Source organism: Nannospalax galili, unplaced genomic scaffold (genome assembly GCF_000622305.1).
Source record: "Nannospalax galili isolate Female #2095 unplaced genomic scaffold, S.galili_v1.0 scaffold923, whole genome shotgun sequence".
In the NCBI taxonomy this organism is placed as follows: Eukaryota; Metazoa; Chordata; class Mammalia; order Rodentia; family Spalacidae; genus Nannospalax; species Nannospalax galili.
The window spans coordinates 2600409-2626442 of record NW_008349753.1 but is presented as its reverse complement, the minus strand read 5'-3'; the positions used below and the strand labels follow the sequence as shown (position 1 = coordinate 2626442).

At 41.3% G+C, this 26034-nt stretch overlaps 1 protein-coding gene across 3 annotated transcripts in view; it reads right to left on the bottom strand.

Moving 5' to 3' along the window:
• Nucleotides 1-26034, bottom strand: part of Rnf144b (ring finger protein 144B) — a 146936-nt gene that overhangs the window by 28760 nt on the left and 92142 nt on the right. For all 3 annotated transcript variants that reach the window (XM_029570388.1, XM_008847075.3, XM_008847076.3), the window contains exons 3-4: nucleotides 18849-18953; nucleotides 5902-5962 (exon numbers count right to left, since the gene is read on the bottom strand). In XM_029570388.1, coding sequence (XP_029426248.1) covers nucleotides 5902-5962; nucleotides 18849-18953 — 166 coding nt within the window. The remainder of the gene's footprint in view (nucleotides 1-5901; nucleotides 5963-18848; nucleotides 18954-26034) is intronic.

The following is a 26034-nucleotide window of genomic DNA, read 5'->3' as shown; positions in this document are numbered from 1 at the left end:
AGAAAGAAGAAAAAAAGGTTGAAGAAGAGGAGGGGGAAGAGGTAGAAGGAGAAGAAGAGAAAGAAGAGGAGGAGGGGGGAGGAGGAGGAGGAGGAGGAGCACTAAAGGAAACCAAACAACACATAGAGAGCCCAGATAAGATAATACGTTAATGATCAGATGCACAAGATGGGTTGGGTGGAAGCATTTCATGAGGAGAAACAAGAGAGAAGAGTGAAACTCAAAGAACAATGCTGGAAGCATGAAGACTCCAAATGAAAGCTTGTGAGGAAAATGGCAGACTAGGACTATTGAAAAAGGCAGATCCATAGGTTGAGGTCTGGAACATTCCCTGGCATAGGATAGGTGCACATCACATAAATATGTAATGCTCCAGGGAGAATGTGGGACTAATAGAGAACAACAGAAATACAAATCCCTGTTTTGCCTCATTTTCTATGAGAAAGAGCAACACAGTGCTTAACAGATGAGTAAGAGTTTCTGATTACTGAATGATCATACCCATGTCCAAGAAAAGACACTAACTTACCAAGGAACTGAAAGCAACTTGCAGTTATATAAAGCAAAACAGCTTCCCTCAAAATGGAGACAATATTTATGAACTAGAGATGAATACTTTTAACCCAATTAAAAACTATTTAAAGCCTGGCACAGTGGAGCACACCTCTAATCCCAGCACTCAGGGATCTTCGCGAAATTGAGGCCAGCCTGGTCTACCTAATGAGTTCCAGGCTAGCTGGGGCTATAAGGAGATTCTGTCTCAAAATGACCAAAAAAACAATAAAAACAAAAAACCACTTTGAAGAAGCACATTATATAAACACAAGAGATAAGGCATTAATTACCACTTTGCATTCTCTTTTCTCTGTTACTATGGGAGGACTGACATCAAAAAGCAAAGTCACAATCACGGGAGCAGCCAATGGAAAAGCAGATGGATGAAAAGTGGACAGAACAACCAACCAATGTCAAATGTGTTCCTCTGCCTTCTGTGAACCCAGTCACTTTTATCTGACCTTATTCAAAGTACTTTTCCACCACAGACTTAAATAAAGACAAGGACATAAAAGACAAGTTCATCGAAGACATAACACAAAACATTCATGTAAGAGAGAACAACGGTCTGAAAAAAGACCTTGGTGTGCAACAGGAATTGCAAAAAACTAAGAATAACTTTGGTAACTAAGACACAGGTCTCCCTTCTTTCTGACTCTACATTTTTCATGAGCAAGAATACGCCCTAGCAATTCCCTCAGCTCAGTTAATGAGATTTGCATTCAACCTGGGAGTCATTTAGCCCATTAACAACAGCCCAGATCTTCTTACAAACACTTCCCTGTAAAATACTTTGATGACATAGATCTCAAAGTCACCCAACTAGTAAAGGTCTTGATTTTGAGGCTGACAGAAAGACTGCTATGTAAAAACTAGGTATCCAATTTGGATAGAGTTCCTGTCAGCAAGTCAATTCTATCATATACAATGTATGACTTCAACTTACTCTACTTGTAGTTATTATTTTCCAATAGTCCTTTATAATGGATAATGAACAATTACATCATTATAACATAACTTTCTGAATCACCTAAGATTAAACTTTCTCTGCATATCAATTTTCTTTCTTACACAATGAAGAGTTGAACGAAACAGTCACCAAATTTAACAAAGTGCAATGCTTCCCAGCAGTACAATGCCTAACCAAACTTGTATTCAAACTGTAGGATTTTATAGTTTGTTAGGACCTCAAAAACTAAAAGTACGATTATCATATAATCCAGCAACTACGTTCCTAGGTAATGACCAAAAGAATTCAAAGAAGAAATTTGGATAGACACTTGTACATACATGCTCATAGTATAAGTATATAAGCTAAACATGGATGAACCTTGGAAAAAATACCAAGTGAAATAAACACAAACATCAATCAATGAACAAATACTGTATTATTACACTTACAGGAAATATCTAGAATAAGCAAATTCCTGGCTTGTCAAGGCTATTGTGCTTGATACAGAAAGAATCAAAGTTTACCAGGGCTGAAGGGCCAGAGGGAGGAGAGTTATTACTTGATGGCTAGAGTTTCTGTGAAGGGTGAGGAACAAGTTTTAGAAGTTGATTGCTTCTCAGCCTGTTGGCTAGATGTAGAGACCGTGGTGACGATGGCACACCCATATGAATGCAATTCATGCTAATGAACTGTGCATTTAAGAATAGTTATGGGTGGGGGCTGGAGAGATGGCTCAGTGGTTGTCAGCACTGACTGCTCTTGCAGAGGACCTGGGTTTGAGTCTCAGCACCCACATGGCAGTCAAAAACCATCCATAACTCCAGTTCCAGGGGATCCGACACCCTTCTCTGACCTCTGCGGGCATTGCATGACATGGGTGTACCCACATACATGCAGGCAGTACGCTCATACACATAAAATAAAAATAATAAATAAAATATTTTTTAAAAAAGAATAGTTATTGGGGCATATTTTGACTATTTTAACATAATAAAAATTACAGAATTTAGGGTCGATGAGATGGCTCAGCAGGTAAAAGCTTGCCACCAACCTGGATGACCCGAGTTCTATCCCTGGAACCCACATGGTGGAAGGAGAGAACCAATTTCCACAAGTTGTCCTCTGATCGCTAACATGTGCCACTGCATGTGTGCACACACACACACACATAAATGTAAGAAAATGACAGGATTTAAGATTTTTATAGATTTTTATAGAGGTGAAGATAAACATAACCTGTAATCTTAGACAAATCCGTTCATTTCTTCATTTATGAGATAGGAATATTAAGATCAATTGTCCATGCAGGAGATCTACAGTGTGGCAATTACCCAGAACTTGGAGGTGGAGAAGAACAACACCTGTGTGTAAATAAGACTATCCGGTCAACTTACCACAGACAACAGTAGAGACACACAACACCATCTAAAAAGGTGACACAGCTTCAGCCCCTGCCCAATATGTTCATATACACTACTGAATATTATATGTCATAAGCCAATCCCAAGTAAAGCTGAATACTACAGGAGGCTCAAAAAGGCCCACAAAGCAACACACCAGCTGGGGGAGACCATGAGCCTCCACTGATTTTCCCATGTACGCCTCACTCACAAGGTCATTCCCACTTGGATGCAAAGATGGGTATGGTTAGCTAGCTAAAGGTGTTCTACTCCTATCAGTGTGAATCATCAAACGTACTTTACCATGAAGATGTTTCCTAAGGACTGTCATGATGATATCATCTGGAAAAGAGGGACCAAGAGAACACTCTGTGCATTAATGTAAAGGCTATTGGGATTTTAAAAAATATTTTATTTATTATTTTTATTTTATGTGTATGTGTATATTGCCTGCATGTAGGTGAGTGCACCCGTGTTGTGCAATGCCCGCGGAGGTCAGAAGAGGCTGTCAGATCCCCTGGGACTGGAGTTAAGGACAGTTGTTAGCTGCCATGTGGGTGCTGGGACTCAAACCCAGGTCTTCTGCAAGAACATTCAGTGTTGTTAACCGCCGAGCCATCTCTCCAGCCCCTATTGGGATTTTACTTTTTTTACTGATATTTTGAACAACGGGACACAGTAAACAGTCACAGGAAGTGTTTATGGATGTGAATACCATCCTTGTTGCACCCAGACTCTCAGTCACTTTATGCTTAAAGTCAATCAAAACTTTATACTCATCAGTGAGAACCAAGCCTCATAAAGTTTAACTTCTGGTGCCATTAGTCCTCGTCTAAAATTGGAAACAGTGAGGAGTAAGCCTCTGCTGACAGCTGCGTAGTGGGGTAGTTAGGAAGACGTTGGTAGGAGACAGAGAATGCTAAAGTAGGTCTCGAGAAATTGATGATAGGTTAGACATTCTCCAGGCAGGGGCCCTCAAATCATGGCACTTATCCAGCCACAGTCACCACAGGGCAAATACTTGGACTCTTCATGTTTCAATTATAATCAAATTTTATGTGTTTGTTTTTGTTTCTTAGAGACAAGGTCTCATGTAGTCTAGGCTGGATAACTTACTATGAAGCTGGGAATGACCCTGAACTCCTGATCTTCTGACTTCTATGTCCCAAGTGTTGGAATTACAGGTATGTGCCACCATGCCTAGTTCTAAAACTGATTTTTCTAATAGAGGATGTCGGGACAAAATGAGAGAATGGTAAGGAAGCTATCTGAGGCTTATGTCGTCTTTCACTACCATGTCCAGTATATAAATGCCTGGGGTTATAATACTTAACATACCAGCCTGTGGGGTGGATTACAGAGTGCAGATATAAACTATTCCATCATTAATTTCTCAAGGTAGCTTGAGTTACCACATTAGACAAATGTGTCAGACTATGTCTTCATCCAATGGATGTATAATTCATCTGATTCTTCTGGTTCTGATTTTATATTCAACAACATTCCACACTATACCCTGATAGCTAATCTGTATCTTTAGAGTAAAACGTACCTATCATTTGAAATGCAAAAAAATCTAATAAAGACATATTTTGTAAAATCAGCTTAATATCAGCCCTATGAGTTTAGCTAGGTGATCCACCCATGAGAGGCAAATCTGCTATTGTCTCATTAAAAACAATAAGAAAGCCACGTATAGTGGTACATACCTTTAATCCCAGCACTCGGGAGGTAAAGGCAGGGGGATCTCTAAAAGATGAAAGCCAGCCTGGTCTACATAACAAGTTCCAGACCAGCTGGGGCCACAGGAAGACGGTATCTCAAAAATTAATTAATTAATTAAAAAAATAACAAAATAGTTCAGAGTTCTTAGGCAATACAACCAAGTCTGATTTTAGTGGAACAGAGTGACTGCCATTCTGTGAACTCTCTGCAAGTTTCCTTCAGTGCCTTCATCATGCCCCACATGGTTTTCTTATTTTCCTGTCACCTATCAGGGCAGTTTCCAAACACCAATGAGACAAGGGTAAATGAACTCAGCACACATGGTAGATGATAGACAGGTGTTCATTTCCATCCTGCCACTCATCTCTAGACTACTGTTCCAGATTAAGAAGTTGCAATCAGGGGCTGGAAAGATGGTCTAGTAGTTAAGAGCATTCATCGCTCCTACAGAGGACCCAGGGTCACATGGTAACTAACAACCATCCTGGTAACTAACAACTATCCTGGAACAACTCCAGTTCCAGGGGATCCAATGCCCTCTTCTGGCCTCCGTGGGCACTGCACACATATAGTACACATATACATGCAAGCAAAGCACTCATATACATAAAAATAGAAATAAAAAGAACTTGCAATCAGAAACTTGACTCTCACTCTTGATCCCTGATGCTTTCAGTACACTCAGTGAGGCCATACAGACCCATGAGTACTGAGGGAAGCCCTGTTCTCTGACTTCACAAATGCTAAACACTAGTCATTTCAAGACTGTTGCAGGCCCAGCAAGAAGGAATGGACTTCTTAAAAAGACTTTTCAGAAGCCAAAAGGGGCACAGATGTAGTCCCACAGACAGATGGGCAGGGCAAGCAGAAGGGCTGTGAAAACCGCTCCAAGGCCATAGTCAAAAAGGGAAATAACTCGAATGCCCTGTAAATTCTGTCATAGCAATGCAGACCCAAATTCTTAGCTATCACTGTGATTACAAAAGTGGTATTAAAAGAACAAACAGTGGGTATTTTGTCCTAAGGACCAAGAACAGTGTCTGGGTTGGTTAATGTTTTAAAGTGATCTTTGGTTGCTTCCCCCTGCCTGCCATTGGCTGTCGCTGGGAGAATTGAAATTAGATGTCACAAATACTGTCTTGTGCTTTCTGGAGGCCCCTTGCGGCTTTGTTGGCAACTCACAGCTACTTCAACCTTCCACGAGGGTTGCTGTAAAGATGACACAGGTAAAGCCACATTCACCACCAGGATAAATAGAAGAATGCATACCTCGTTCAAACTTTAGCCGCTGATAAAGTTGAAACTGATCCACAGGCACCAAACAGGCAATCTGAAATCAGAGACATTGGATGGATAAGTTTTCAGTTAGCGGAGGGCCCCATGTCACCAGCCTTCTTTCTGATTCCTCTTTCTGGCTGTGCTTAGTATATCTTCTCTCCCAGTTATCTGAAAGAATGTTTTTCTCTACTTGTTCATGCAGCAGTTCTCAGACCATCCCCATGCCTCCTACCATGGCTAGGAACGACTGCTCAAGGTATCACTTCCAAAATTTATAGGCTGCCTTCCAGTCTTCGGTCAGCCGCTACTAACCACATTTTAATATTTTAATATTTGGACCTCTCACATTATTTATGTACATATGCCAAAAAGGACCCTTTCCTCTCTATATCCATTAAAGACATTTTTAAAAGGCTATAGCTCTAGTTTTGGGTCTTTAAAAACTAAGGTCAAGTAGACAGTACCTCCATAATTAAAACTTTGCTCATTCCCAAGAAATCTTCTAAACAATATGTCACATTGGCATATTGGATCATGGTAGAAAAGAAATGGCCTAAGACATTTCTTGTGTCTAGACTACCATTTTCACTTTGACAGCAGAATGAACCAAGAGCTTGCTGATAAACGTTTCATTCTAGCCCTGTGACATTTCACATTAAACATTTAAAAATTGTATTTCAAAGTCAGCTGGAAGAAAAGCTAACTGCTCTTACAAACTGACATTCTAAAAATGTCAGTTCCACTGACATCAATGTATAAGTTCATGACTGACACTTAACACATTTGTAAGTCAGAATAATAAAAGGGTTAGCTATTGGCGTTCTAGATATTAATATGGGAACACAGTCTCAGCCTTGACAATTCCAACTGAAAATTATATGTATAATACATCGAAATAAAACATGTTAAAATTTATAAAACAAAGTCAGCTTTCAGAAAACTGCAGTAAGAAGATGACTCAACTAAAACTGCATCTAACAAAATAAAAGTACATTTAAAAGTACATACAAAGTCTAATTATGCACCTTAAAAGTAGTCTCATGTTTTTTATTTCACAAACAAGTCAGACAAAGGTAGCTAAAATGTACTAAGGATCACAGAACAAGCAAGTTCCATCTTCCTCATTAAAAATAAAGCATGTTATAAAATAATAAATAAAATATTTGGAAAAAAGGGGGGCTGGAGAGATGACTCAGCAGTTAAGAGTACTGGCTGCTCTTGCAGAGGACCCAGGTTTGATTCCCAGCACCCACATGGTGGCTAACAACTGTCTATAACTCCAGTTCCAGGGGTCCAACACCCTTTTCTGACCTCCATAGGCATTACACAACATGGGTGCACTTACATACATGCAGACAATACATTCATACACATAAAAAATAATAATAAATTAAATATTTGAAAATATAAAATATGTTACAGACTATCCAATTAGAAAAACATTTTTCTCTAATTTTTTTTCAACAAATTGGAAGTAAAATGTATTTTCATCTGGTACCTTATAAAAAAGCACCTTTACCAATCCTTGTAAAAAATATTAGGATCAATTTCATGTTATATGTATTTTGCTATAGTTTTATGAAAGTATGACTGGACTTCGGTGATATGAAAAGTCAGCTTTTTATATTTGTTACAATGTCACCCAAAATAACTCCCTTGAAAGACAAAGGCAAACAGAGTTAAGGCATGAGAGCTTATTTCTTGACCTTGTCATTGACCTCTGTGCATAGAGGACAAATAACCTAATGCTACTTCAACTTTTGGGCTAAGTTAATATTGGGTTAGTATCATCTGGGCCCAAGAGATCATAATGACACTCCAAGAGCCTATTCTTAGCCTCCTTTTCCCCAAAGCTACCTGAGGTCAGTGATTGTATGCAACAACCCTGAACCTACTCACCCTCATCTAAAATAGTTTGTGGACTGATGCAGATCTTTTTTAAATCCATCAAAGGCAACTCCTAAGAATTCTGATTTTCTAATGAAGAATGATTCATCTAATAGCTAAGTCACAAAATACATGGGAGACATGGGAGATAAGATGTTTCAGACGCAGATAAAATAGTGGTGAGAAAAACGGCAGGAAGTGACGCAGTAAAAGCCACTCTCAGTAGGGAAGACTGTTTATTTTAAATTATAAAGACAAATTTCATCAGAGTGCATTTTACTGCCAGCAGGGAGGGTGTACATCTCTAACTCTTTCTGTCTTAATCTCATTTGAATTTCCCCTTTATTATTTTGTAAGTCAAAGGTTTATGCAGAATTAGACCTTAATAGGGTAAGTTGATTTTTCCACTGAAGTTTGCAGCCACAGAAAACTCTTAATGCTCACTCTTGGATCTTTCTGGAACAGAGGTATTGTCTGGTATACACTCATCGTTCCTCCAGTCCTGCCCTGTAGGTTGCGGTTTCTCAGTCTGCTCCTTGACACCCAGCCTACCATGGGCTTGGTGAGCACTGGGCTACACAGGAGACACAGATGTGCTCAAGGAACTGAATCACACACAAGACAGCACGCACAAGATTCAAAAAGAATCTACTTGATTTTGACACCTTTTGGATTTTGCAAGTTAAAATTAACTTTATAAAGTATTTCTATCACACTTCAATTTCTAGATGAGAGAAAAACTGAACATTTTTGTTTGTTTTTGTTTGGTTGTTTTTTGAAAAAAAAAAAAAGATCCAAGGGAGCCAGCCTTATGGTAGGAGCCAGGTATGGTGGGGCAGGCTTTAATTCCAGCACTTGGGAGGCAGAGGCAGGTGGATCGTTGTGAGTTTGAGGCCAGTCTGATCAATATAGTGAGTTCCAGGCCAGCTGGGGCTATAGGGAGACCTTGTCTAAAAAGACAAACAAAACAAGACGATCCAAGGTATTACATTCCCGGTTCCACTATCATTCAGAGCTAAGTCACAATTGCCCAAGGCCTCCATTTCTAAAATCATAAAAAGCAAAATAATTCTGTTGGGATGATTTTTGGAAGGCTCCAGGTGAAACAACCAGCTGTTTGAGGATATTCACAAATGCTCTAAAATGTCAGAACGACAATCCCAGAGAGTAAGAACCCTCATCCTCTTTATTCCAACACAGAAATTCCAAATCATCCAAAAGTACACGGGAATGTTTTCTAAAATTTTTATTCTGAAATCATTTTAGATTTATAGAGTGTTCCTAAATGCCACTCTCCCAACTTCCCCTAAAGAGAACACCTTACATAAAACCATCATTAACTGTTAGAAGAATAAGATTTACATTGGTATAATACCAACTAAGTAATCACCAGGACTTACTCAAATCTCACACATTCTGCCACTGGTACCCTCTTCTACCTCCTTGCATCTAGCACAGTGTCTCCTGAGCCTTCTGGGAGAGTTTTCAGTTTCTTTTTTCCTCTCATGACCTTTACATGTTTGAGGAGTCCAGGCCAGTGATCTGCACAGTGTTCTTTAAGGTGGACTGGCCTGATGCTTTCTCAAGATTAGATTGGAGATGAGCACTTCTGGCAAGAATATCAGATGTGACTTTGGGGGCACCAGGAGGTACATGGGGACATCATGTCTCACTACTGGTGATGTTAACTCATTAATTTGATTAAGGTGATCTATGCCAGTTTTTTCTGTCCTTTATATGCACGAATGTGGCAGGGATTGTTTTAATTCAGGAGCTTATTTTTTATGTGTATGTGTGTTTGTCTATGTAGGCACATGGGATATGTGTGCAGGTGCCCACAGAGGCAAAAGAGGGTATCAGATCCCCTGGAGCTGGAGTTACAGACAGGTGTGAGCTGCCTGATGTTGGGGCTGGGAACCAAACTCAGAGGTCCTCTGGAAGAACAGGAATCACTCTTAACATTGAGCTATCTCTCGAGCCCCTTAATTTAGGTTATTTGAGATAAAGAATACATAAAATTCCCATATAAATGTAGTTCTTGCTCCTCATCAAAGAAGCCTCTTTTTGTAGCAGACCTACAACTTGTCAAAATGTGGAGCACAAAGTGAGTGTGGGGTACGCAGCCCCAATCAGTACATCTACAACACAACCCCTACAATAAACTCAGGGAACATCATGGAAGAGGGGTCAGAAAGACTTAAGAGCTAGAGGACCAGGATACCTGTTGAGAGATGGTGTCATCTAGACATGACAGAGATGTTGTACCCATGACAGCTTAACAAGATGGTAGCCTAAGCAAGACCTGAATAATTACCATACCAGTTGACAAGCCAGTGGAGATAGGGCAAATTTCACAAGGCCCTATCTCTAGATAAAGCTACGGGCAATCAATCACTACTGAGAAAGGGAGAATCAGTTTTCACCAAGTACAAGCCCTCCGATAGGTTATCCAATCTCAAGGGGTTGGCCTTAAACACACATACATATGAGCAACATTAAATGGACTAAGTAGGTTAAACACAGGCACACACACACACACCACACATAATTGAAGAGGTCATGAATTTGAGAATGAATAGGGAAAACACAGGAGGAACTGGAGTGAGGAGAGGGCAGGATGGAAATGACATAAATACAGCACTCATGCATGAAATTCTCAAAAAAAAAAAAAAAGTACAAATTTAAACAATGATAGAGAGCTTCCCTCCAATAATTAGGAAACACCTAAGATGGAGATGAAGATTTTATTACTTAAAGTTCCTGGGCAGTAGGTACATAGACCTCATGGAAGACACACATGTGGCCCTCAGGGAGTGCATGCAGGGAGAGAGAAGAGCCCCGTGGGTGAGCACCTTCTCCAAACAGGCTTCATGGGAGGAGGTTTAATGGGGCTTAAAGCATGCAGACAGAAGCTCCAGGTGGTCATGCTGTGACTGAGAGGTGGTTACTGTGAAATAGCTGGCATTCATGAGGATGAAAGGTCAGTAAGATCACTCAAGTCATCTGTATCTAGCTGTCTCATGGAGAGGTAGGCCCCAGAAGGAAGCTGTGTAGAGCAGATTTTCTGGACTGACCACATTGAGGAACTGAGAGAGGGTGTAAAAGTAGACACTCCATTGAGGGAGAACAAGTTGGGTTCCGGTATGAGCAAGCCCAGCTGGTATTCAAAATGGATGCTAAGGGTAACGGAAAATGACAACTCCCACAGGGATGTTTGAAGACTATGAAAACCATGCTTCTCCTCAGGCGTCTGCCACTAATTTTGGCTTTTACTGACATGTTAAAATACTAGTGTGGTAGTCGTTTAATTACAATTTTATATTTCTTTCACTTGTTTTCATTTCTTCATGTGAGTTCTGCTGCATGACAGGAACAACACGCTCACTGACTACAAATAACAATAACGTCAAGTACATTTTAAAAAGCTAGAAGAGGGGGCCAGAGAGACGGCTCAGCAGTTAAGAACACTGGCTGTTCCTGCAGAAGACCTGGGTTCGAATCCCAGCACCAACATGGCAGCTAACAACTGTCCGTTACTCCAGTTCCAGGGAATCCGACAGCCTCTTCTGTCTTCCACGGGCATTGCACTTACCTACGTGCAGGCAATACACACATACACATAAAAATAATAAAATATTTTTAAAAGCTAGAAGAAAGAATTTTCAATGTTTTCACACCAAGAAGTGAGAAACATTTGAGGAGCTACAACAACCCTGATAGAAATATTACAAAACGCATACATGTATTACAATAGCGTACAGCCTCCTTAATAAGTGTATTTTGCCGACCTGGTGGCAGACACCTGAGACTTCAGCACTTGGGATGATAAGACAGAAGGATCAGAAAAAATAGAAAATAAGAAAAAAGAAAGGAAAGGGGCTAGAGAGATGGCTCAGCAGTTAAGAGTGCTTTCTTCTCTAGCAGAGGACTCAAGATCAGTTCCCAGCACCCAGGTTGGGTGTCTTACAACCACTTGTAACTCCAGCTCCAGGGGATCTGGCATCCTCTTCTGGCCTCCACAGGTACCCACTCACATACAGCATACACTTCCACAGCTACGCATATACACTTTTTTTTTTTTTGGTCTTTTTGAGACAGGGTCTCCCTGTAGCCCCAGCTGTCCTGGAACTCACTACGTAGACCAGGCTGGCCTTGAACTCACGGAGATCCGCCTGCATCTGCCTCCCGAGTGCTGGGATTAAAGGCGTGCACCACCATGCAAAGAAAAAAAGGAAAGAAAATAAAAGAAAAAAATATGCTATGTATAGTGATGCAAGCCTTTAATCCCAGCACTTAAGAGGTAGAGGCAGGTGAGTCTACACAGTGAGTTCCAGGTAAGGTTGTGCTATTGTGTGTTTGTGTGTGTGTGTGTGTGTGTGTGTGTGTGTGTGTGTGTGTGTGTATTAAACTGACTCCAAAAAGTTGTTCTCTGACTTCTACATACATGTGTGTGCGTACACACACACATAATAAAGATAAATAAAATAAATTTAAATTAAAATAAATAATAAATAACAGTTCTACTGCAGGGAAGAGCTGCTCCCTTTTCCACTTATTTGCTTATTCATTTTAAATTTTGGTTAGTGCACAAGCTACTTATATTAATTTTATTCAGTCATTTAATCTAGTACTAATCAGATCTGTGTTTAGGAAAGTTGTCAAAGTATCTTCCGAGGCATCAAGAGACCATTTATTACTCAGACCAACAACCAAAAAGTCTTTTGTTTAATTTAGTTATTTTTCTCATATCTCCTTTGAAATTTGTACTAATTTACCTGTTAAGCAGAAATTTCCATCTCCTACCCAAACATTAAAAATACTTTTTTCCCTTATCAGTCTAGCAGTGCTTTCCAAAAATTTAAAAAATTAATTCACAAAGAATAAGAACAATAGTAAACCTGGGCACACTTAAAAGTGCCCAGCTGCTGGTCTACTGAGTGTTTGTGCACACCACCCACAGTGGCCATAATCAGGAATTTGAGTACCTGCATGTGGGGAGCCAGAACAGTTGGACGTTGCAGGTACCTGTCTATCGAACACCCCCAATTGAGAAGAAACAAAAAGTGGGGTACATCCTTCATTGTTACTGTTAGCCATGTATCACTACCCACATCAACACTCACCTTATCAAAAAAAGTTAAAAAGTGGGGAGAGTAGAGCCTGCTCAGCACAGAAATGTTTATGATGAAGGTGACAGGTGAACCAAAAGAAATGTCCTTAACATAGCGCATATTGCTTTTAAAAAATATTTTACTGGGGCTGGAGAGATGGCTCAGCGGTTAAGAGCACTGACTGCTCTTGCAGAGGACCCAGGTTCGATTCCCAGCACCCACATGGTGGCTACGAACCGTCCTTAACTCCAGTTCCAGGGGAATCCGAAGGCCTCTTCTGACCTCTGCGACATTGCACAACATGGGTAAGCTCACATACATGCAGGCAATACACTCATATACACAAAATAAAAATAGTACCTGAATGTGTATCAATGCACCTGTGTCATGCAATGCCCATAGAGGACAGAAGAGAGTTTTAGATCCCCTGGAGCTGAAATTACAGACTGTTGTTAGCCACTATGTAGGGCTGGGAATCAAACTGGGGTCCTCTGCAAGAGCAGCCAGTGCTCTTAACTGCTGAGCCATCTCCCCAGCCTCGTATATTGCTTCTGAGTGAAGATACTGTCAGTTACAAAAATGAGGTGTTTGAAACAAAAGCTAAGAACAAGCTTCAGTTTGTAAAGTCAGAAGGGAAAAGAAGTCAAGATTTTATTTAGGGCTGGTCCTTCAAATGAGCGACTTTTGAAAAGTAAAGAAACGGGTTGAGGGGCTAGAGAGATGGCTCAGTGGTTAAGAGCACTGACTGCTCTTGCAGAGGACCTAGGTTCGATTCCCAGCACCCACATGGCGGCTACGAACCGTCCTTAACTCCAGTTCCAGGGGAATCTGAAGCCCTCTTCTGACCTCCACGGCATTGCACACAACACGGGTGTACTCACATACATGCAGGCAATACACTCATACACATAAAATAAAAGTAATAAATAAAATATTTTTAAAAAGAAGAAATAGGTTGAAGAGTAGACTGCAACGGATGAGCGCACTGGGCCATGAGTGCTCGTTATGACCTGTCAGGCAAGGTTTGGGCAATTTCTAGGGTGCTATGACTTGCAAGATGGAGGCAAGAGAAAATAACACTTGCCTTATGAATTGAAGTCTAATCACCATTAATATAGAAACTAGCAATGTGATCTGTCTTAAACAAGAAAAATAAAGACTGCTCCTTTTAACAGAGAAGAAAGAGGTATGTCTGCCCATTCATCTGAGTAAAACAGAGCTGCTCAAGTGTTCTCGAGTAGACACTAGATACCAAACCCTGATTAGAATGTGCCAGAGGGTGTCTCTGTAGGAAGCAGGGCCCACGGGGAAATAGATGAACAGTGGGTGAGCACTGGACCTCTGGAGCCAGTGATCTTCTTAGTCCTCTGAAGGGATGGCATTGAGCAGCCCCATCAGTGTGTCCTCGAACCAACATTTCCTTCCCATATCACCCCTTGCCTTTCCTCGGGCCACTCAGAGACCAGTAAGAGGGACATGCTCGGGTGTGCAGCTGAGACATCGCAACTAAATGACTGCTTGTTTTTCTTATGCAGAATTTTACTTTAGTTTTAGAAAAATCATAGCGATTTTACTCTCCACTTACAAGGGCTTTGACTACATCTCTCAACATGAAGCTTAAAGTATGATCTAAAAATAAAATACAGCTGAGAACTTAAGAAAATATCTTATTAATTCTGGCTTGTCGGATTCCTTCGTCCCCTTCCATCTCCAAAGATGAGCTTTCCTCCAGCTCATACATCCGCACAGTGGATGGTTATTAGAAATGCAGCCAATCCCTTCCCTTTCCTACCCTTACATCACAGTTGTGGGAACAGTCTCACCTGCCTGGGCATCTTCATTGTTCTTTTGCCCCAGCTTCCCACCGTGATAATGGGAAGGAAGGGTGTTAGAGAAGAGATGGCTGGGGCAGGCAGTGCTAAAGACAGACCTGAGGAGAATGTATGGATCCTAAGCTCCGGCTGCCTCTCCCGAAGCAACCTAAATGAACACACCACCCTAGGGGAAACTGTATTTATTTTGCACACGTAACCTCAGATCCCATAGCACTCTCCTCCTCCTCCCCTAAGCCTCAGGTTCTGCACTCTGAATCTCCTCCTACAGAAATTCTGAACCCTCACTCTTGGCAAGAGCAGCTGAACCTGCCCTGTGGTATATGCTGTGGTGCTGGAAGTAAAAGGCAGGCTGGTTGTTTCAGGGCCCCAGGACTTGGAAAGAGGCTGGGTGGGCGAAAGGCTCTGCTCCACCCTCCCCTGCCAGCTGGCGGTTGAAAGAAGTTCAACTTCTCTGGCCATGCCATAGCAGGAACTGTTCAAAAGTCTTATTTATGTACTTGTCACTCTAAAGTCACGCAGCCCAAACAATTTAGCTCTACAGCAGGTTGGAGTATGCTATTTCTCTAACACTGTGGGGAACTGCTTAGATTAGATGTTGCCTTTGAGAACAGAACTTTGCTTAGAGTAATGCTAACAGAATCATAATCTGTATCCTGTGTTCATGAAGCCATGCTGGACAAGGTTCTTGGATCCAATACATCGGAAAAGCCCTGCAGAGCAATAGTTGAAAGTACCAGATGATGCAATGGGGGAAAGCTTGACTTTTCCCTGGATCCCACAGGGGTCACCTCTAAGCCATGAGTCACTGTCTTCTACCAGCCTCTGTGACACTGAAAGGGAAGCAAGCATGTTCCACTGTTTCCTGTATAAGCAAACAGGGCTTGAACTGGGCACTAAATGCTTTACTAACAAGGCTGCTCCTGACAGATAAATGTGAAGAGGCAGAGCCCCGGCTGAGCCAATGTGGCGGATTTGGGAAGACAGGCAGAGAGCACAGCCAAGCGCATGAGCTCGACCCACACAGGAAAACACGCACACAAAGAGCTTAACTAGCTCTAGCCAGAATTATTTCTAACAGATACACTGATGTGTTACATGTATAATTAAACATTTTTAGTGGAAGGAAGAAATAGTCATGGGGATGGCATCTAGTTAAGTATCATCTGAATGAGTCCCACTGTGATACAGTCAAAACTGCACAGGCTGTGAGCCATACTGTATCATAACAACTCTACGTGATAAAATCTTGATGTTAGAAAGGAAGGTGGTACAATCCCAGTTCATCTGTGTGTGGTATTTTCACGTGTGTGGTATTTTCATATGTGTGGGGTATTTACTTTCAGAAGAGTCACATATAAACAGATATTATCTTTTCTTTGGTTTAAAACTTGGAATGAAAACAACCTCCACTGCCATCGCACAACTTTACTACTCTAAAAGATAAGTTGCAGCCAGCTGGCTAAGAACTCGACTACTGTACACGAATGCCCATCTCTAGCCAAGCTCTCAGTCTGACCAGGGAGAACAGAAACAGCTTATGAACGCTCTAGAGCGTCTTATCACTTACTCATCTAAAGAGAAAAAGACTTGGGGAAACTCAAATTAGTTTAGTATGAAATGGTCTTCGTTCTATTTTTTTAAATATATTTTTATAATTTGGGGAGGGCATTATGGGTTCGTTTGGCTGTAATAAAACCTTAAAGTTTCTTTTAAAAAAACAAAACAGAAGTGGAATCTAGAAAGGAGTGAGAATGTGTAGAGTGGGGAAAGGATGCGGAGAAGACTTAAGGTCTGTTCTAGAAAATTGTAAGAAACTATAGCTGTGTTCACCACGTGTCTGAACACATCAGCTCCAGCATTCACCGTCTAAGATGTCAATGGGTAATGGCTGCCATGCAGTGAGAAGTCCAGGGTAACCATGCAGCCAAGCATTCTGCAGTGATAGAGATGCTCTACCTGGAGCTGTCGATCTCATAACCATTAACCACAAGTGGCTGTTGAACACTTTAAAGCAGTTAGTAAATAGTACAGCTGACAAACTAAGTTTATTTTATATCATTTTAACTAAATAGCCACACGTGGCTAGCAAACACCAAACTGGAAAGCCCAGATCCAGACTGATTTCAGAAGCTTGTTTAGAAACTTCAAACTACTCATTTATGTTCAACAGATTTTGATACAGGAATTTCATCCAGACCCAGCTCTTGCTGTCTGCCCCATCTCTTGCATTTCACTTCTACAGTTACCTGACTTTTATCTGTTTAAGGCCTCTCTGCTGGGTCAGAATCCCTGCCTTATCCTCCACTCAGTCCCAGGTCCAGAATACTCTCTCTCTTAATATTTGGACCAGTCAGACATCACACAAACAAGTCAGAAAGGAAATCTCGAAAGGATTATGCATAGGAATAATGCCAAATACTTGGACCTCCTTTTAAGAACAACTCTTACGTAACAGACAATAATGTTCTGGGAAGTCAGTTCCCCCCACTTTAGTTTCCTCCTACCATTATTCTATACAAAAGTAAACAGTGGGCCTCATGACAGGACGCACCTCAATAGCATCCTTTTATCAAAAATTAGATTTCATGGGGCTGGAGAGATGACTCAGTGGTGCTCTCGCAGAGGACCCAGGTTCAGTTCCCAGCACCCACATGAAGCCTCACAACCATCAGTAACTCCAGTTCCAAGGGATTCAATGCCCACTTCTTGCTTCCTTGGGCAGTGTGCACATGTGGTGCGCTTACACACATGCAGGTAACATGTTCATATACATAAAATAAAAAATAAATTAATGAATAAAAATCTTTAATTAGATTTCATTTTCTTATGAATCAATTCTACACCATTATGTATTCCTTTTATGCTTCATTTAAAAAGCACTTCTTTTAAAAGAAAAGCAAAATACTCACTCGTACCACTCAGCCAACGTTCCATAAACGACACATAGGATAGACTCTGTGTTGGGTTAGGAATCCTCTATACCACATTCTGCCTACTTTTCTTACAAAGCAAAGGATATGTTAAAACATGTATATTCATAAAGACATACATACATGTACGTGCACATATATAGCCACATATACCCACATTCATATCTATACACACACTGCTGAGCTCTCCTTTTCAAGTCTTTAATTACATGTTCTGTATGCCTACTTAGTTCTCTTAATACTTCATCATTGTGGTGGTCCCAGGAACTGGGTTAGAATTCTAGCTCTTCGTTCTAGATAGGTGCTTTGGGGTAAGTAACTTACACCCTCTGGACCTGAGTTTCCATATCTGAAAATAACACCCAACTTCACAAGGCTTGTCAGGAGGATTAGATGGTACACGGGCCAAGAAAACAATTGGAATGTCTGGTGCTAAGCAGTGTCCTGTGTTTACTGAACGGGCAACTTATTTCATCTGTTTCTTGGGACTTCTCCTGGAGGGTTACAAATACAGACAAGAGTTCATTGTCTTTTGACTTCAGGTGAATGGGGACTGAAGACTGAATGGTAAATTTCAGGGTAAGTCAATGATGAGGGATTGACTAAACAAAAATAAATGAGATCTATAACAACTTGGAGGAACTGGAAAACTTGTTAAAAAAAAAAAAAAAAAAAAAAAAAGGAAAGACCTGTCTAATGCCTGAGGCAGCTCAACTGAGGCCTCTCTCTGCTCTTTGGAAATGGTTCAACTCGGGCGACCTCTGCAGAAGGGTACACTGTGGCATATATAAACTATACAGAGTCACAATGATTTAGATCCTCCACAGCTAGCTAATCAATCATCTATTTATTTTTAAAGTTTTCAGGCTTATAAGGCCACTCATTAATCATCCTCCAAACCTCACTTCTGATCACTTTGATTTCTAGTATCTTTGCCTATTTTAGAGCTTCTTCAACATGCAAGACGGCAGCATGTATAAACAGGTCCGAGATAAATGACAGTGTTAACAGTTTGTATAAAGAATCCATCTCTGTGTGGCAATAAAGCACTCCTTTAAAAAGTTAACCTCTGTATTTTGTTGCTAGACTCCCTAGTAGGTAATACTTAAAAGAGTCAAGATCCTAATAAATAACATCAGCAGGGAAGAAGGGAAGGTCATGGCAGGCATCCATACCTCAGCTTCCTGTAGGGTCCCGTGGTTTAGACACACCATGTCAGGGCAAGTGATAGGAGACCCACATCCCTCTCGGATGGCCAGCTGCATATACTGTTTCAGGCACTATAGGAAGAAAAAAGGCAGACATTTTAAATGCCACATCCATTACAGTAGCACAAAGGTTATATAACAGAACCACTGCCTTCTCCTCTTCCTTAATTGGTTGTCCTGGGGTTCTTGTACTCAAGAAACATAAGTTATCACAAGTGTGAATACTAAAGAGCCATCACTTTGGAAAGAATGCAGAGACAGGCAATTAATTCTGTGTGACTTCATCCTGAGTTTATTCAAGTCAGATCCCCATGTGTTCACTCAGTTCATCCACCAGAGACTGAGAAGAAACACTTTCACATGCATAACAAAGATTTTCTTTCTTCTTCTTCATCTTTTTTTTTTAAGTTATGTGACTTCTCAATTCCATTTTTATCTGGTGGGCCTCTCCTAAAAGCAGAATGGAATTCACTTAGTGGTCCTGGAACTGAGCTACCCAAACGGAATCAAATTCCATTAAGGAGTAAGTTATCTAGAACATGTTGAAAATCAAAAGATAATGTCCACCTGGGGAAGTCATGAGGTTATCACAAAGACAGAAGCCTTGGTGGACACCATGTTGAAAAGGATTCTGATGTGTTTTGTTTTGCTTTTGTTTTTGACAAAGAGTCTCACTCTACAGCACTAGCTGACCTAGAACTTTGAATTCACCTGCCTCAGCCTCCTGCATTTCTGGGATTACAGGCATGTCCTACCACAACCATCCTTGAGGTTTGAGTTGGGGGTGGGGTGCACTGAGCAACCAAGGAAAGAGAAGATGGGGACGCCACCCACAACTTGGTCTTCTCATTTGACTGTTGCACCTGGACCTTTGGCAGCGGGTGGAGAGAGCATAGGAGTCTGGCAGCATCACATGGCCTTCCAACGCCTTTATTCCTCCCACAGGAGAAAGAAGGCAGTAAAGCAGGACCCTGTATCCGTGGGTTCCACATCTACAGATCTGACCAAACTCAGTTCGAAAATATTCAGAAAAACAAAGGTAAGTTGTTACTGGCATATACAATGTAGTCAGGCCTATGATGGTTATATCTGCATCAAACATGTATAGACTTATTCCTTGTTTTCTAAACAACACAGTAAAATGAGAACTGCTATAACCTAGGGATAATTTACAATATATAATAAGATATAACTAGGTTCTGCACAAATACTGTGCAAACTATTTTATATAAGACATGAGGAGTGCTCCCACAGAATCTAGTCAATGAGGTAATGACTTATAAGGTGGTTATTTATACTTGAGTTTAGATGTTTCAAATTTACACACTTATGAATCAACCCATTATATCAAAAGCACTGCCAGGCACGGTTACATAAATCATTAAATAAAAGTCTGTGGTCAGAATGTTTATGACAAAATTGTGAAAGTCATGTCTTTAGTGACCTTTGCAAAATTAGTTTTCCTCCGGTGAAAATAAAACAATCATCACTATGATAGTACCTTTAAAACATGTACTTTTCTAGTTGCAATGACTGTTGACATACTGAAGAATCAATAACCCAGGCCAACAATTTAAGCCAGACTTGTATCTCTTCAAGGCACTAACAGTTCCCTTTCTCCAAGGACTTAATTTCTTCAACCACAGTAAAAACCCAAAAGTAACTTAAATACCCATCATAGGATATTTAAATAAATTTGGCTAAATCCATGCAGTGGTACTGCAGAGTCAAGAGAGATTTTCAGATAGCAAAGCCTGGGAAATGCCCATGCTTTACTCTAAACTAGAGAATCAAATCTCTCTGGGAGCAGGTGTCCACTATGTCACTACAAATGACCTCATTAGAGCACTAGATCTAACTTCCACTGTCTTGTTCACGAAATGGGTAAACAGTTTGCTCTAGGATTTACTGTGACAAACATGGTCTCCAGTCCCAGGAGCAACGGTCTGTAGGAGAAAGCAGAAGCAAGGTACTATGGGGAAGAGCTTCGTGGGCAGGCAAAACCCCAGAGGAATGGTACATTGGCTGCCTGTCCCTTGCCCCACATGACGGGTTGCCTATGCTCTGCTTCTAGAGACTTCCCAGAGCCCCATCAGCCACCTGGCTCCAATGTTACTACCTTCTCCCTCCTGCCAGCTGCCACTCACAGCAGGTAAGCAGGCTCTAAAAATATACATTCTCCAGACTCAAGAGGAAGGTACCTGAGAAAAACAAAGTGAACACTGGCCAATGACCTTCAGATCACAGCAGTTGAGGTCCTGACGAGGTGACAACAGGAAAACGACTACCTGGCACCCAGAGTTACTGTCCTCTTCATGTTTAAACTAGGGAAATGATATCTGTTACTGCCTCACAGGGCTTAAAACACATGCACACTGACACACAGAGACACATAGACACACAGAAACACACACACACACACACTCCCCTGAAATAAGCCCTCTGTAAATGTATGAACTGCTGACTCTTAGGTCAATTTTCACTCCTTCATTTGGGCTTAGAATATTAAAAAACTGCTGTGGGAAACTGTCCTTTGCACTTCTGAGATACCTTTTCTTGACTCTCTGCAGGAAACCAGTTAAACTACTTAGGGTAGAGAAGCTGCACAGACAGAAGAGATATGTGCAACACAACATTCCACAAGTCTCTAGACAAGCTTTTCCTTAGAACTACGTTGGGCTATAGAAAAAGCTCGGTGTTAAATAGTAACTAGAGACACTGTGTGAGCCTTGATAGGCAAAAGGAGGGGCATTTAACCTTGCATTGTGAATTGTAAAGCTGAAACACTAAGGCTCCCCCAGTAGCTTATAATGGATGCTCCATTTGCTAATTAATGCAGGCTCCTTAGGTGTTCTGCAAACCACAATACATCAAACTAATGAATTTAGAAGCTTTCCACAAGCACTCTTCATGTCTGCAAAATATATAGTATGATGGGAGTTTATGAGAGAAGTTGGAGTCACGTGCGCCGACTGCAGGGTTTATGTCCCTATACTTTCAGATTTTATTCTAGGGACACTTGTTCAAGGCACAGCTGTATAAGTGCACACTGTTAAGTAATCTCTGACCACAGGCACTTGATATGGCATCAGTGTAGGCATACAGTCTCACTCAAAGGCAGAGGAAAAACAATCAGTCCTAGTTACTGCTTCCTTCTGAAGCACCTGAGGTCATTACAGGCCTCCATTAGCTTTCCCTAAAAACTACAGTCTCAAACTCTCCCTTCATTGGACCTCTGGCTAAAAACAAGCACAAAAGAACCAAAAAACATTTATGCAAACCCCTGTGCATGCCATACAAACCAAATACAGGTAAAATGATTGACATTTTTGAAGGAAAAAAAATCTGGTGCCTAGCATAAATAAAGAGAAATACGCAAAACTTACTGCCATTTAGTCACATTTTAAAAATTACATTTCATTAAATGATAGCATTATACAGATACCGCAATTTTCTTAACAGCTAACAAACTCTAAGGGGAATGTTTTAAATACATTTCAAAAATCCAGACGACTCAAGAATTGGGCTTTGTGTGTGTACAGCCACTATTTATTTTACTTAATTGATTTGGTAGAGCACAGAAGTTATACTTTAAGACCACACAGGTCACAAACAATACCAAATATTGTTCCTCTAACTCACTCCACGGCCCTCGAGGATTCTGATGAGATGTAGGCAGGCTTTGAGCCACCAAATAAATGCCTGGTAAGCCAGATGATTACCTTCCAACTCAGAGAGCCTGTAACTTACATCAAGGTTGTCAGTTCAGTGTCAAAGGACATGGCATTCCTTACAAGGTATTACTGGGGAATGGCAGGGAAAGTCCCAGTGTACCTCCCAAGAACTAACCATGGGAGTAGGCAGCACAGACATATGGACGGACGGACAGACGGATGGACGGATGGACAGATGGACGGACAGATGGATGGATAATATATAGATAACTGATAGATGACAGACAATTGATAAATGATAGATGATGGATGGATACTTGTATAATATATAGATGATTGGTAGCCAGATGATATGCAGATGGATAGCTAGATGACAGATTAATAGATTATTGACAGATAATCAACAGATAAATTATACATAGATGGTTGATAAATGATAAATGATCATTGATAGATAAATGTATAAATAGATGGTTGGTAGATAGATGATAGATAATAGACTGATTGATAAATCAATAGATGGTAGATAATTGATAAATATATAAATAGATGACTGGTAGATAGATGATTGATAGGGAGATAATAGATTGATTGATAGATGATAGATAGACAGATGATTAATAGATAATCGATAGACATATAGATGATTGGTAGATGATAGATAATAGGTTGATTGCTTGAGTGATTGATGATAGACAATTGGTAGAGGATAGATAATAGGTAGATAGATGATAGATCATTGATAGGTAGATATATGATTGATAGATGATTGATAACAAAGGCAGATTTCTTTTTTGTTGTTTATTAGACTGCTCCTCACTCTCTAGCACTAAATTACACCTTTAAGGGTTTTCTTCCTAAGGAAAAATAAAGCTTCACAGTGCACACTAAATGGAAGTAGACATCTACAACTGCTGGGTATGTTAGAGCAGTCCATGACCTCTCTAGCTACAATTCTCTCGTTTACAAAATGGGACCGTGTCACCTTCCTGCCTGCTCTTGGGGAAATGAATATAAACAAGGAAAGTACTCTGTCAAGTGAAAGAGGCCTGCAGATGTAGAGTACAGACATTGGATACATGGTTCTAAATGTCAGAAAGGCAAGTAGACAGAAATCAAAGTTCTCAGAGGGATGTGACCCTTGGAGATGGGCTTCATGGAAGTGTCTTGGGGGGGTAAGAAGAAAAGGGGTACTGTTAGGAACAAGAAGGTACTGGGGGCCAGCAGCTGGAAGTTTAAACTGACCCCTCCTACACACACACCAGGGTCTTGGCTATTTGAGGAGGCAGGTGCTCAGGTCAAAGAAGGCCTCAGCCCTACTGGCTTCAAGAACTCTGTGGTTCTGCTTTGCCAGGTAGAGGTTTTCATTTTCCTAGCAGATGAAGAAGGTATGGAAGGATCTAGACCCAGTGGGGCTATACAAGCCAAGTTTTCTGGTGATTCAGACAGAGCAAAGTGGCAGGATCACTGGATTCCCGCTTCCTCAATGGAACGTGCCAAACTCAGAGCTGACGGTGGATGGGGATTTGTGGAAGCAAAACATAACCCACTGCATAATGTCCACTTTGATGTCACTGGTCTGGAATTCCAGTCAACATTCACTTTCACATTTACTCTTGCATTCTCACTTGAGACACACATCCCAACAGCAAGGCTAGTCTGGCTGAATTGTCCCTGAGGACACATCAGAGGACACACCACACCACATACTCACACAGGGAGATCTATAATCTGGATCATCTCTAGGTGGACATGCTGACCATACCTACCACTGCAGGACTTGGGAGGCTGAGGCAGGAGGTTCACAAAGCCAGCCTGGCTTATATAATAAAATCTTTAAAAACTGCCACTCCCAAAACCCCTCTCCCCCTTCCAGAAATCCTCCAGGAGCCTCGCCTTAGTCAATCTTCCTAATGGCACTTTAGGTAATGGCAGATGTTAGCAACTGAATGCCACACACGGGAATGACAGCACTCAGTACCCACATTGCAAGTGACTGAACTCACCTGTCTTCCCAACAGCCCAGGACTTCCTTATGATCTGATCCCATCTACTCTTCATGCCCCGCAGAAGCACCCACCGTAGGATCTGGATGTGGCAGACATGCAGATATGTGACTTATATCTCAATAAAACTAGGCTAGAAGCAGAAACCCACCACTCCCCAGCTTTGTGGCTTAACTCCTCCAGCTGTCCCTGGAACACACTGATGGGACCTCACAGGCACCCTCCCTCTTCCTTTCTTCACACTTAGGAGCCGACTACTTCCATGTTCCCTTCAGAAAATTTGCCTACTAACTGCATTTTCTTTCCTGTCTTGATTGTTCCCCTATCTACTAGATCCTTCCTTAGCAGTTAAACATGTTCAAGAAACTCCCAAAGAAAAGGAATTTTAAAAGCAGTAAAGAAAGCCATTCCTTGCTTTGTGCTCATCCTCACCCACTATCAAGCATTTGCCGGGAGCTGTCTGTTCTCACTGGTTTCCTGACTCCCCCTCAGCTCCACCCTACCACTTAACCAGTGAGGCTATCTACTGGCCACCAGGACCTGGGTGTCTCTGAATCCAGCACATAGGATTCTTCCTAGATTAAAAAGAGAATGAAAAAAGAAAAGAAATCCCTCAGCTGTTACTGTTCTTTCTCCCCGCTCTACAACCAACTTACATTGTCCAGAACCTAATCAATCTCTTCTGATCCCACAGCGCGGCCGGGCATCTCAGATGACATCACCTCACCACCGGCCAGGGCATCTCAGATGACATCACCTTACCACCGGCAGTGCTTCCCTCGCTGTCTCGTGGCTTCTACTCCACTCAGCAGCATTCCATTTCTATCTTCCTGTTCAGAACCCTCTGGTTCTGGATCTGCATCTTATTTAGATGACTTCTCAGACTCCTTACTGCTGCTCACATGTTCTACCACATCTTGCTCTTAGCTGGACATGGGCCTTCTTTTCTCTCCTTCCTTACACTGGGAATGAAGGCTTTCTCTGTAATTCTTCAACATGTCCAGGGAACCCCTGTTTTGAGGCTCTTCTTGGCACTGCCTTTCCTCTCCCTGAAGGCTCCTCTAGAGCCTTCACACTCATTTGTCCAGAGCTTCTATCTACCCTGTTGGAAAGGCCTTTCCAGCTTCAAAGCCCAATCTTCCCTGCCTCCACAGGTCTCCCTACCTGGCTTTTTTCCTCTGAGGATTTACCTGATACTATTATCTACTTGCCCTACTAGAAAGACCCTAGAAAAACATAAAGGTACTACAATACACATTGCTACACTGGTGTGTGACTTAAACAGCCAAGTCCCATCAGCTTTATTTGCTAAGTATCAACTAAGACTATTTATCCCTTCCACGCTCTCCTGCACTCACGTCAGGTGCTGTAACCTCTTGCCTGGGATCCTCCTCAGCCAGCTGCTAGTCTACCACACCTGGTTTTGCTTTTTCCTATTTATTCTCTTCTCTGCTGCCAAAGGGAACTGCAGAA